The following is a 14,646-nucleotide window of genomic DNA, read 5'->3' on the forward strand; positions in this document are numbered from 1 at the left end:
CTATGACATACTATGTTTCGAGGAAACATGGACCAGAGATCCAATTCATATCAATGGTTTTAAAACATTTTACACGCCTGCAGTGAAGGGACAATAGGGTAGATCAAAGGGAAGGCTCAGTAGGTGTATATATATCTCAAGTTAGCAATAGACAAAATGGAATCTATGTTGGGGGACAGATACTATCAACCGATCAAACTACATCAAAGCTTGACCCATTGTATTATTTTGGTTAATATTTACAATAATATTTTACCAGATGAGTTTGGAAAGGTTGTGTGAGAAAGTGGCTCTGTATATACTGTTCCCAAATAGGTACAGTGTGTACAGAGTCCACAGTCCCCAGAGGTTTGGCAGAGGTTAAAGTTAGATATAACCTTACTCTCTAAAGTAGTAGCTTGGTCGAGCAGTACGGCAGTATCAGAGGACAGTGTAATGCATTTGTTGTACACACTCAGTCAGCAAATGGTCTCACACACTCAAGAACTGAACTCTAGGTCAATGGCTTGTATAAAAAATATATGGTTGTTTTATTTTAGAAACAACAATAGGTATCAAAATATACTTTCTCAGAATGAGAGGCTTTAGTTAAATACTTTTGCAATATGCAATTGACTTTTGTAGGTAATAGTTACAGGTTGTTGCGATAGACAACACAATTTCAAACACAATAATACATTGAGCTCAATGTGAATTTTAAGTTATTTGCAATAGATTATTTCAGGATTACTTTTCTAATTCCAGGACTGGATCCTAGATTCAGTCCTGGGATAGGTCTTGGAAACAAGTGAGTAGATTCGTTTTAGTTACTGTTCTGATTTTTAGGCAATATTTTGCTATTTTAAAAGTTGACACTTAGAAGAAATTTCATAGGAAAACAGTCAATGATTCAAGTTACAGGTAAAGTATGTTCTTGTTACTTTTGTAATCCAGGGCTGGGCTCCTAGGCTCAGTACTGGGACCTCTATCTAAAACAGGTAAGTAATTACGTTTTCACAGTTGGTACTATTTTTAAAGAATATTTGTAGTTTGCAAAAATCGACACTTAGAAGAAATTTCACAGAAAAACAGTCAATGATTTCCTATGGAAGAAAATTGGGTTAGTGGTAAGTACGGTTGTGAGTACTCTTCAGGGTCAGTGCTGGACACCAAGATCCAGCACTGGGATCTCTCCTAATAACAGGTGAGTATTTCCGTTTTCGTTACTCGGGTGATTTTAGGTGAATATTTTAAGTTTTAGAAACTCCACAGAAGAAATTTCAGAAGAAACCTGTCAATGTTACCCTATGGAAGAAAATTGGGTTATCGGCTTTTGGGTAAGTACTCGACTGGCAGAGTTAAGGTTCTGGGCACAGACTCAGGGTCTCCCAGGGTCAGGTTTGTACAGTTGTTACACCCTCACCGGCACTGTGGCGGCGGGTGCAGAGTGAGTTAGGCCCAATATTATCCTATGGGAGGCAGGGGGGCCTTGGTTGGTGGCTGCTGACTAGCAGGCCACGAGGCTGTGGGAGCTGGGCTCCTGGTCACTTGCTCCTGGTCACTTACTCAGGGCAAATGGGGAAGTAGGTAGGAGTAGAGGTTACACTGCCAGGGCCACTCGGGCGGCTGTGTGCAGGGTGCTTTTGAGCCTTCGGGCAAAGTATTTGAATGGGAAAGCGCCAGGATGAACAAAGCCTGCAAGCTCGGGGACGAAGATTCTTCAGGTGCCACCACCACTTCGAGAGGTAAGTTGGGTAGTTGGAGGATAGGTAGGTACCCAGGAGTCGGGCACAGGGGGCCGCAGGGCGCCGGGGTGCCTTTTGGTGTCAGGAATTCTTACCCTCTGTTGATCGCGGTTGGGGGGGTCCCTGGGTCTGAGGCTGCAGGCATCTTCAGGAGCGTCAAGTTGAGTCCTTGGGTGCCGAATTCTGAGTCACAGTTGCCGGGGGGACGTCCTCAAGGTCTTTGCCCACTCCGGCACAGGCCAGGCTTGGCGGGTACAGAGTGTGCAGGGTTCGCGGTTCCGAGTTGGTGCCAGGTGTTAGAAACTTGCTTTGAGCAGAGCCACTACTCATGGGAGTCCCAGAGGCTCAGTCACAAGGTAGCCAGGTTCTCCAGGGTTTGTGAGGTTGCTGGCCACAAGAGGTGCCGGGATTTAGCAGGAGCAGGGTCGACAGGCCGGTAGGGCTGGGGCCAAAGCAGTTGGTGTCTTCCTCTTCTTAACAGCTGCACGGCAGGTCTTCTTTTTTCTTGCTCTTCTTTGCTTTTTAGGAATCCTGAATCTAAAGAAGGAAGGTTCAGGGTGCCCCTAAATACTAGATTTAGGGGCGTTACAGGTAGGTAAAGGGCAGGGACCAATGGGTCCCTGCCCTGGGGTGGGTACACCCTCTATCCTGCCACTCTCCTGTGGGAGGGTGGCAGCAGCCTAGTCCTGATTGGGCAGGGCTTCCCATCTTCAAGATGGCGAGCGCCCGGAGATGTGCTTCACCTTGCCTCCCCCACCTGAGTGGGGTTGGCAGGCTGGCACATCCCCTGTCCTTACTTGGGGTTTCCAGACAGTCTTCCCGCCAGAGTGGGAGTTAGAACCGGTGGGGGCCAGTTTGCTGGGTAAAGCAAGTGGCCTGGAGAAGCTCACAAAGGCGGCATGCCTTTGAAGCTTCCCCCTGCCCATCCTGGGGAGGAGACCTAGCACCTCGCCCAGGATGTGCATTGTTGCAGGTCTAGGAGAGCGGGGGCTCTCCACCCAGGGGTCCAGCAACATGTCTGCTGTGTGGCATCCTAGGCAGCCTCCCAGACCAGATGTGGATTGTAGGTTAGGTTTCACGGGGCATCTCTAAGATGCCCTCTGTAGTGCTTTGTACATTAAATCCCACACTGGCATCAGTGCAGGTTTAATGTGCTGAGAAGTTTGATACCAAACTTCTCAGTCTTCAGTGTTGCCATTATGGTGCAGGGGAGTTCATGTTTGACGAGCTCTCAGCACCATATACTCTTAAATAGCAGCACTGCACTTACAGTGCCCAGGAATGGACCTGGGTACTGGAGGGGCACAGGGCTCATGATCCTGTGCCCACACCACTGGCATCGGGCACCCAGCTACAGGGGTGGCTGATGTATGCCAGGGCAGTGTAGGCTGTGGCCATGGCACACAGGGATGTGTGCCATGTCGACTCTTGGTTTTGCCTTGTACCCAGACACTCAGCCTGCAAGGGCAGTGTGGTTGTGTTAGGGTACAGGGCCTCTAAGGGTGGCACAATGAGTGCTGCAGCCCTTAGAGGCCTTCCCTGGTCACAAGGCCCTGGGTACCTAGGGTACCACTTACCAGGGGCTGACATGTGGCCAGGGTTTGCCAATTTGGGATTTTATGTTTTAGGAAAGGAACATAGGCCAAGAACAATGAGCTGGGTTTTGTGAATGATTTACTGGCCAGCCCGATCCCCATGCCCCACACATTTAATGGTAGAGGTTTATCCTCAACCATAGACTACATATTAGTATCTCGTAACTACGCATCAAGGCTGTACTCTTTTAATGTTGGTGATAACCCCATGAGCGACCACTTTCCCCTATGCCTAAAGATTAGCCTGCCATCACATAGGTCTGAAAGGGTGGACAATGCCATAGAAGCTACATGAGGGGTAAAACTTGAAAAAACGAATGGTTATACATTACGGTGGTCACAGGTGGACCCTGATGCGGCTATGAAACAACTAGTAATGAAGTATAAAACCGCCTTTGATACTTGTTTGAGTGAGTCAGCCCCCCACAACAGTATTTTATCTTCTTTTCAGATACTATCTGATGGGGTCGGGGAGCTATTATTTGTTCAACTTCGTAATAAAGTCAAGAGTCAGGGATGGATCGACAGTAAATACACACGAGCATACACCAACCTAAAAACAAGCATTGGTATAGCCAATAGGTCTCGCCTTTGGGACCTTATAAGTGTTTAGCCATGCAACAGTTGCACAACTAAATACTTATAAGGTCCCAAAAGCGAGACCTATTGGCTATGCCAAGCGGCGGCCGCGAAAGTAAAAGTACTCGCGTCAAGCGCGGCCGCGCACATGCACTGTAGTTCTAGGCTGGCCTGGTAGCACTTTTTAGAGCCCTCTCAAAAAGTCTCGCCAGACCAGTGCATGCGCTGGGTCAGGCGAGGCCTAAATGAGCTACATAGGCAGCCCAGAATCCCTAATAATGTCAGGCAGACAAGAACGGATTACAGGCTGACCCTTAAGGAGAGAAGATGTGCTATGAGAAGGAAAGCCTGGGAATCCCTTCATAATGTGGCACTACAGAAAGACAGCGTCGTCTTTTGGAGTGCAGTAAAAACGCCGTTTTTACAACCTGTGGGCGGTCCCTCTATAGAAATCGCCATACCTGAGGAATCCTGGGTTAGACACTTTTCAAAGGTGTACAACGGGCAGGAGTTCCTCAATGCACCAGTTACTGATGTGTCAGAGGATAATATTGATAAAGTAGACTTGAAGTTCACGTTGGAAGAGGTGGAGAGAGCTCTTTCAGTGAGCCATGGAGGTAAAGCTCCCGGCCCTGATGGAGTACCAGTGGACCGGTTTAAGTCAAATATCTCTCTTTGGTGGCCCATAATAACCCACGTTTTTAACACTAGTTGTTGGCACAGGATATGGTCAAAAGAGCAAACCAAGTTAAACAGGGAGATTCTACAGGATTGCCTTAAATTGGAGGGGTTTTTAAAAACTCCCTGGGTTAGGTACGCACGTGATGTTATGAATGACCTAGGGCACGCAGAATATTTTTCTGACCCAAGATCAATGCAGGCAATTTCCAGAAATAATCTAAAAAAGGAGGGTCTCCCGTTACTGGTCACAATAAGCATGTCAGGAGAGATTTTAAAGCCCAGTGTAAAACAACATCAACTAATCTTAACCACTCTAGATATGAAACCCTATCTAACATTTGTACCTGGTGGTTTTGACAGGCGGTTACTAATTTTGACAGGCGGTTACTAGCTAGGTTTAGGCTGGGTATTGTCCACAGACTTATGACTTTTCCAATAATGAATGGCTGGTCACGGATATTGCAATCATGTCCATGTGATAATCGTTCTGACCAGTCCACTATTCATTTAGTTTTATTTTGTAAATTTTATATAGCGTTAAGGAAAGTATGGATTCTTCCTCTTTTAAAACATATGGGGTTGAGGCAATGCCACCCGGCACTGATTAAACTTCAGTTTTTGGAGGATGAACACGTAGCATGGTGATTAGTAATGTTCTTGAAGAAGGTACTCCATCATAGCAAAAGTATTAAAACTGATGAACTGTAATTGAATGGGCATTTGCCGCTTTTTAGATGTTTTTTTATTATCGCTTTAATAATTTTATACTGAATTTTACACTTTTGCTATTTGTGTGTAATCTTATGAACTGTGTATAATTTTATGAATTGTAAGTTTTTATGATTGTTAAAAAATGTAGTTGAATAAAGCTTACCTTGACTTGAGTAACAGTATAACTTAATTATGTATCCATCTATATAACACACATGCTCTGGTTGGTATGAGGGTGCTTTACATTGCAACCGTGTTAATGTATTTAGTATTACATTGAGTATGCGGGGGTGGGTGGTTAGAATGACATATACCACATTAAAAATTCAGCTGGAACATGCCTACTTTCCAATGCAAACGTTGCTATGAAGATCTTGGTCTACAAATTGCCAATACAGGTGAGCTTTGTGTTGTCTGGCAAAGACAGAGAGGGTTACATGGTCTGAGGTTGGAAGGTAGAGTTCCATGTGGTTGTGACTGCTTCAGAGGAGCATTGTTTCCATACAGTTGATGTTCTACATTTGGGAGGGTCAAGGAGATGGGCTTTGTGACTTCTGAGAATACTTGAGCAGCCCAAGACATTTTAACTGTGATACATAGGGAGGAGCGACTTTGAGTAAGGTTCTGCGCCTGAGATTTTAAACGTAATCCTGGCTGTGATGAATAGTCAATGAAGGCAATACAGTATAAGGGTGATAGTATTTGCTCACATAATGTGCCTGACACAACTAGATAGTTGATCGTGTTTTGAGATGATATGGGGAGATGAATGACAAATTTTCTTCAAAGTGTGCAGGTGCAAGCTGGCAGATTTAGCCACATAGCTGATATGAGGAATTAATACAGGACAGTCTAAAGTGAATCCTAGATGGTAGGAAAATTGAGAAACTGTCAATAAGAAGCCTTACAGATTCAGATATTCGAGGAGATTAAGATCAAATCTGCTATTAAGTGGAGATGAGAAGAAATTCAGTTTTCTCTGGGTACAATTGGAGTAAGTTCTCTCTCATCAAGATTTAAAGAGACGGGCAGCAGCCATGGGTGGAGAGGTCTTAGATTGTTAAGGCCTTTCAATTAATTTGGGTGTCATCAGTGTATTGGTGCAGTGTTAGGCCAGTGAGGATTAGACTTAACAGCATAATGTATAAAGTGAACAGAGTTGGCACTAGGACCAAGAACTGGGGAACTCCACAGGGCGTGTTGGTAAAGCAGGAAGTGTGGTCTCTGATCTTAACTAGTTGGGATCTGTCTGTCAGGAGTGATCATAACCATCTTAGACCTTTGACGCAAAAGCTCATGCGGTGTTCAATAGTGTGAAGCAATCTCCGCTTCCATGTTACCCCGTGTGGCTCACATTCTCTTTCATGGCTATCGCCAGAAACCCAGATTGCAGACTCTCTCTCTCTCCTCTCGCTTTCTCTCTCTCTTTCTCTCTGTCTCTTCCGCTCTCTCTTTCTCTCTGTCTCTCCCGCTCTCTCTTTCTCTCGCGCTCTCTCTCCCCCTCTCTCGCTCTCTCTCTCTCCCCCTCTCTCTCTCTATCTCACTCTTTCCCTTTCTCTCGGGGCCCCACGCACTACGGAGGCTATTGTTACGTCGATCCCGTCTTTGTTTCAGACTCCATTTCTCTCTCTTGTTCCTTTAGCTTTCCACCGTCTTTTTTTTTGCCGTTCCCTCACTCTTTTACCTTTGCTTTATCACTCTTGTCTCCTTTTCTTTCTTCTCTCTTGTTTATTTAACGACTTTCAAAATGCAATGCTCCAAATGTCCCAGATCCCTGCAGCCCCCTTATCTCCCTTTTAAGCTCTGCTGGCTCTTGAGTTTATTATCCTCACGATTTCCGCATCCATGGCTGTCGGAGGGAGAGGAGGGGGTACGGGGTCGGACGCCAACTGCAGCCATCCCGCCGGGTCGCAAAGCCTGCCTTGTTCAGAAAGGTTGAATGAATGCAGCTGCCACATATCTTGGTTCGATTTGCCTGCCTATTTATCAGTCTATGGCTCTACGTAATTTCCAAAGATGGTTTTACAGCACTTTCAAGTTAGCTCAGTTGGTTGAGTAACTGCTGCGAAGATCCATATGTAACTTGGCGATCAAAGGAATGGCTTGTGCAAAACTACCTTTCCTAATAAGCCAGTTTGCAGCTGCACTTTGTAAATGGTCCAATATTAGAGTTACTGAACGTTTATTCTGTATAGTATGCTCCACAGATAATTAATATAATGATCATTTATCAATCAGTTGATAACTGTAATAGCATTTGAAGAAATGCAAATTTTTCAATTTTGAAGTTTGAGTGTGTGAATTAAACATTACTGAGTTCTGTGTAAGAGGTAGAGGTCTTCGGAGTCTTAATCGCTCCCATTCTTCACTTCACACCTCTTTCCTTTACGGTTTCTCTATTAGAACACTTTATGCCCCTTTTCTCTCCCCATCTTTCTAAAAACCCTCCACCTGCATATCTCACACAGCAGTTTCTTTCCACTGACTCTCTACTGCACACACTTCCAGGCATCTCCTTCACTTCACCATTGCCCTGCACACACCCACTAACCTGTAAGCAATCCCTTTTCACCTTTTCTTTTACTTTCGCAAAATGCAGGACTCTAAGAGCAGTTCACACTGTACAACGGCATTTATTCATAGTGTCTACAGACAGCAACAAGCATTTGCAGTGCAATAGGTCTCGCAATTACTCGAGTTTGAGCTATTGGCATTGTAAATGACAATGCCTTTTATTTATCTTTTTGTTTGTAAAACATAAATAAAAGGCATTGTCATTTACAATGCCAAATATCTCAAACTCTCGTAATTGCGAGACCGATTGCATTGTAAATGCTTGTTTTACTATTTCCATCCATGTAAAGCTAGCTATTGGACAATAGCTTAATGCTTCACAGGGCTCATGCTTGGACTTTTTCATTACAGGGGTGCTTACCCTTGACCTACACACCTATCTATACTGTTTGTTTTCTTTCTTCCTGTAACACAAAAGAGGAAAATGTTGTGCATGTGATTTACATTACATTAAATTCTGAATGCAAGTTAAAATTGTGCCAAACAACACCAGGTCAGGGCTTAGAAAGACTTGCTTTGCCCAAAGAGTGAAAAAACAATGCGTAGCTTTCTTATGCAGGTTTAAAAGCTAAGATCAAACTATGTGGTATACATCACACCATTGACAAGCACATAATAAGTCAGGAAAGAACGATAAGTGTGCTCACCTGAGGCACTAGAAGAAGTTGGAGAAAACGATTTGCTGTTGCGGATACTGGAGCTGTTCCGTGTGCAGCAAGGGCTCCTGGATGTCACAGTAATTATTTTTCCAGGTGGAGTCAGTGCCTGTTCTTCCTGGACAGGCTTTAAAGGGGACGTGGCCACAGAAAGAGTTTCTGGAGACTGGCAAAAAGAACAGATGCGTTTTAAAATGAAAAGATTTGGACCAATTAAGTGTTTAGGCATCACAAAATCAATTAGTGCATTGTGTGTTTGCTTATTTATGTCCTTGTATTTTGGTATGCTGTCGAAAGGACTGTTTTTATTGTATGTCTTTTGTGCTTTTATGGTTTTAAAATCTGAAACTGAATAAAGAGGACATGCACAATTAGTGCATTCAAACGTGGAGGCATACTGTTAGAGCATTCAAAAAGTTAACCCAAAAGTGTATCATTAGTTCCAGGTTTTCCAGTTACTGTGAAGCATCAACATTAACCCAGTACTTCAGGCAGCAAGGATAAAAATGTGTTCACAGAAGACAGCCTTTTTAAATTGAAAAGGGAAAATATATATATTTCATTATCAAAATAGTCAATTTCAGAAAATTCTTTCCCTAAAAACACAATACAACATATACAATTAATTAGAAATAGGACTGACCACTAGACAAACTATTTGCAAAATCATTATTCTAAACTAAACTTCACAGGTGTAGGAGTTCATAAAAAAAATATATATAAACCATTCGATCGATTTTAAACTGCTAAACATATCACATCATGCCATGCCATTTAAAAACCGTAGTTCAGCAGTGCTATGCTTCCATTAGGAGCTGTGCTCTGACCAACCAGACAACAAATATTTGGACATACAGTAGTAGTAGTAGTAGAAGTATCTTTATACAATTCAGTGAATTCCGAATTCCCATTCTAAAAACAAAATAGAAAATTCTAAAATATGGATACATCTGCATACAGTTTACGTAAAAAAGAATGCAACTGTCCCTTAAGACTCTGCTCAGTATGGGCTATATCCAGAATTTAATCGCAGCTGTTAGTAGCATCAATGGTAAACTATATACACTGAAATGCTGAATAAAGTGCTGTGTGCAGTATTTGATTATAATTGCTGTGTAAGAATTTCTTTACAAGAATGGATAAAATTCGCCCTTTAATTCAAATTTTTACCCATTAAATAAATTGAAAACATGAAATCTTCCACATACAGTACAGTTTAATAAAAATGATGCACCTACCCCCTGAAGCGATGCTCATTGGGAGCAATGTTCGAAATGTATGGCACAACTATATTAATATCGATAATATGCTTAATCAAGAGTCAAGTGCAATGTGTCATCGTTCAATTACTGCACAGTGAATTCCTTGCAGGAATAGATTTAGTTCATCACAGAATAAAATTTCCAGGAACTCTCCAGTCTTGTAAGTTGATGGACTCGCTCTAGCTATTCCATAACAATGAATAAACATAAAATAAAACACAGACACATGCTATACATCATAATTAGTTCAGTTATTACTCAAAGTTTTCAGCAACCTAGATCTTAGTCTCCATGCATATAATAGGAATCCAGACACAGTAAAAGCGGTGTACTCTGTGCAGTCGCTTTTTAAGATCCTCATAATCAAGTTTTAATCTTTATTCTCGGTCATTTAGACCATCAAAGATAAAATACATAACATTGTTTGAGATTTAAAATTTACAATATTGTAAAAAAAAGTTTTTAAATTGCACACAAGCTCAAAATTGCATGTTACAGGCATTATAATCCATACTAAAAATCAACCAATATCTTGAGACTTTATACAGTATCCCCCTCTTTTAGAACCCGCGATCGTATATGCCACATAGCCATTAAGTACTTTGCTACAGCAAAAACGATCGGAGGTGACAAGTCAGTTTTGAGAATTCTAAACGCGGGGAGATATTTCCTAAAGCCCATATTTTTAAGAATAGGCAGGAGCAAATACCTCCTCGCACGTTGATAAGCTTTACAAAAGAAGAGTACATGTAAGTCACTCTCAGAGGGATGGGTGCATGCTGTGCACTGCTCTACTGCTGGTGGGTTGGACCAAGAACTAGTGAAGGCCCTCAATGGCAAGGAGCCATATCTCCAATGAAGATATAGTTTTCTTGCCAGCGCAGGACTCTAACCATCAAATACACTTTCCATTTGGTAGGAATCTTTGAATTGTAAGAATGTATGGGTCAATGATCCCACCCGTGTATTACCTATGTCAATGATCAACTTCTGCTGGTAATAAAGTTGTGAGAGTGCCTTCCTGGAGATCCTCCTACTTGCGGTCGCAGGGTCAGTCCATAGTTCCGGAAGACCCAAACTTTCGCATGTGCTCCTTATGTATTTTAACCAAGGGATGTTACTGGTATTTGGTAGGGCCAGGAACTCTCGAAGCTCATTTCTGTAATCACCAAGCTCCTGGCTGCTCCATATTCGTCGCCAAAAAGCTAAAGGCTTTAAACCTAGCTCCTCAGCAATTGGCCTCAAACCTAGATCCAATCTGAGTGGAAGTAATGGTGTGCTCGAGGGAAGGGCCACTAGCTGTTTAAGGAATTTGTTTTCTGTAGTTGATAGGTTTTTTACAGAAACATGGCCCCAAAGTTCCGCCCCGTATACAACTGAGCCCCGTGCTTGGGATTTATAAATCTGCATCATAGGGCCCAGTGGGTGGTAAATGGATTTACCCACCATTCTCAGGATGCCCCCCGTCTTCTGGGATAACTTCAAATTTGCCCTAGTCGTATGAGTTCCCCATGTCATTTTCTCATTCAGGGTTACCCCCAGATATTCAAATGTGGTAACCCTCTCTAGACGCGCCGTGCCTAACAAAGGATTGGGGCGTGTGGAGGGAGTGGGGTTCAAGATCATAAATTTTGTCTTTGAGGCGTTTATTTCAAGACCCCTCTCAGTACAAAACTCTAGGAACCCGTCGAGTATCCGCTGAATTCACATGGGTGATTTAGAAAGCAGCAGGGTGTCATCCGCAAACATTATGGCGGGCACCCTGCTGCCATTCAGTTTGGGGACATCGATATCATCTAACCTGGACAAATGGTCAATGACAAAGAGGCAAAACAGGGTGGGTGCAAGCACGCAACCCTGCCTCACCCCCCCTGTCAACGGGGAATTTTTCCATTAGGCCTCCCATACCTGACCTGCGCAAAGTTATCCTGATGTAATTTAATCAGAATGGCCAGTATGTCTGGCGGGACTCCCATATCTCCCAGGACGTTCCAGAGTTTGGATCTAGGCACCAGGTCAAAGGCAGCCCGTAGATCCACGAAAATCGTGTACAGGCAACCCCCCTCGACAAGTGCCGTCCTCCAGTAAATAAGACTTAGCCGAAAAATTTGGTCCGTAGTAGATACCCCCTTTCTGAAACAAGCCTGAAACGGACTCATAGTGGCAGTTTCCTCTATCCAATTTTCCAATCGATCTAGGATAAGCCTTCCAAAGAGTTTCTGCGAAACATCTATCAAGCTGATGGGCCTGTAGTTGGATGGGAGCAGAGGCGAACCCTTCTTAAAGATCGGGACCACCTCTGCACCCAGCCAAGTACGGGGTACCTGCATGCCCTTTAAAATCGCATTAAATAGGACCAGAAAGTAAGGGGCCCATATATCTGGCTCCTGTTTAAAAAGATCGCCAGGGAGACCATCCAGTCCGGGTGCCTTTCCGGTTGACAAGCCTGTTATGGCAAGCCGAACTTCCTTTATTGTGAATGGATCCCCTGTCATGCAATTATCAGCTAACAGAATGGGGCTACTGCCCCCACATCCTGGGGCCTCTGTATACAGGGATTGAAAATGCTCCTGCCAGGACTTCGATGAAATATTTGGCTCTGTTGCCGTAGCTAATTCTCCAGAGCCTGAACTGACAGTTCGCCAGAACTTCCTTGAATCCATAGAGGCCAAGGATCTTGCAAGTTCTTCCCACTTATTCTGGTCCCATTCCATTTTAGCATTGGCAGTGAGCCTCTTGTAATCTCGTCTCCTGGTTTGAATCGCCAACCTATCTTTACGATTCTTGATACTCAGCAGGAGATCCCTCCTTGCACTACGGCACGCCGCATTAAACCAAGTGCACTGGCTCCTTCCACCCCCCCTCCTCGGACCATTGTTAAATAAATCTGCGGATAAAAACGTTACAAGTTCTTCATGGTGCAGCCATATCTGTTCATTATTGGCCACAGAACTTGGTTTTTCGCTTAAAAACGCCATCTTCTCCAAAGTAGGGATAAAATTATTATAAAACCGGGGAAGCTTATCTATACTGGCAGCTAGTTTTTCCCACTTAATTCTTTTTCTGTTACTCTCAAGGACTAGGTCAGAATTTGGCTTGGGGAGTTCTCCTTCCCCGCCGGGTCGGGTAGGAAGGAGAAAGTCCAATTCCAAAGCATTATGGTCGCGGTCTTGTCTATCCATGACCCTAAAGTCTGCGACGTATGACCAAGAGGAAAGCTGTACTAAAATATAATCTAGTCTTGATTCCCTGCCTTTTCGGTTGAATGTAGGTTTGCTCGGGATGTCGGATTTGGCTCGCCCATTACAGGCCCTAAGCCCATGTCTCATTGTTAAGGCAGTAATCTGTACTGCCAATGGGCTCCAAGCCTTTGGTGGGATAGATACTATTGATGGTACTCGCCATCTTACCTCTTCCTCTAAACAGGCCCCATCTAAAAGACCTGGTAATGGTCCTTAATGGGAGTTCAAGTCCCCACCTACTATAAAAGGGAATCCCTGGGGGAGCTCCGCCAAGAGGTCCGCTAATTTGTCGATGGTAGGAGACTCCTTTGAAATAATAACCGGCCTCGAATAGACATTTACCACCGCCAGTCTGCAAGAATGATGCCATTCCAATAGTACCACAAGTATATCTTCGGATTCCACTGGGAAACGCGTAGCCTTGCATCCCAAGTGGATACCGACCCAAGTTTCAAGTCCGCCGGATGGGCGCCCCCTTCCCCCCCATTTCGCAGGAATGGAGAATACTGCAAAGCCCCGCCTCTCATGTTCCTCTCTTTCCCATGTTTCCTGAAACATACATAGATCCTTGGAATCAGTATATTCAGTCCAATCCTGGGAATCAAAATTGTTTCCCAGGCCCGCCACGTTCCAAGATAGTATTTTTAATGAATGGGACCTGGTACTACAAGTGGTAGTGTGAGTACAAGCGTCCCCTTTATCTCTGATCATTACCTCTATGTTTGTTAGTGGGGTGTTCATATCTCCCTCCACAACATGGCGTGCCACGGCAGCCGGGTTGTTCAGAGCCACATGATGTTCGGGGGGATTAAGCAGCTTTGTTCCTAGGTTGGCTTCCTCCACGATCTCCCCTGCTGCAGAATTAGATTTCCCACTTGCGTGTATGGACAGTCAGTCCACCGTATCTAAATGGCTATATCTATTCTGGAGTGGGAGATGAAAGTAGTGGGGGGGTCTCCGGGAGTATTGATTTTGCATTTCTGCGCCACGGTTACTACCTCTACCGTGGCAGGTTTCCCATCCCTCGTCTATCATACTGGGTGTGTAGTGGACAAGTTCCTGCCTGCGAGGGACGGATGGTGCTCTCCATCCTCTTAGCAACTGCTCACCCAATCTCTCTTGGTGTGAATGGTGTGTATTAATTTCAGGGTTCCCTAGATATTGTCTTCTGGGATAATAGGTGGCTCCCCTTTTCTTGTGATCTCCCCACCTGATCGATCTTAGTATCTGTGCCCCCCATGTCTCATCCTCACTATCATATGCCAGGGGAGGATAGAAGAAAGAGAGGGGTAGAGATTGAATGGTGGTCCCCTCTGTGTCATTGGGCCACCCACATATATGCAGGACGGCCCTTTGATCTTTAAAATTAACTATGACGCAGTCTCCCTTTATGGATTTAGTAGAGTTACCCACCCACGGGACCCTTCTTACCATAAGAACGGGGCTCACTATACCTTCCGGGAGCGGCCTATACGTACATAACCAATTTATCACCTTGTTCTTAAGAGAGATAGTGGATTCTTTAAAGGTGGAGTTCAATTCTGGAACCCCCACCAACACAACAGTGTATGGTACTGCCTCTGGGGGGAGATGTATTGGTCCAGGGTTTGTTCTCTCATTGG

At 44.2% G+C, this 14,646-nt stretch overlaps 1 protein-coding gene across 4 annotated transcripts in view; it reads right to left on the reverse strand.

Moving 5' to 3' along the window:
• Positions 1 to 14,646, reverse strand: part of CRAMP1 (cramped chromatin regulator 1) — a 1,093,426-nt gene that overhangs the window by 511,928 nt on the left and 566,852 nt on the right. For all 4 annotated transcript variants that reach the window (XM_085628165.1, XM_085628163.1, XM_085628164.1 and 1 more), the window contains exon 11: positions 8,512 to 8,686. In XM_085628165.1, the coding sequence (XP_085484291.1) occupies positions 8,512 to 8,686 (175 nt within the window). The remainder of the gene's footprint in view (positions 1 to 8,511; positions 8,687 to 14,646) is intronic.

This window comes from Triturus cristatus, chromosome 10, assembly GCF_964204655.1.
Source record: "Triturus cristatus chromosome 10, aTriCri1.1, whole genome shotgun sequence".
NCBI lineage: Eukaryota > Metazoa > Chordata > Amphibia > Caudata > Salamandridae > Triturus > Triturus cristatus.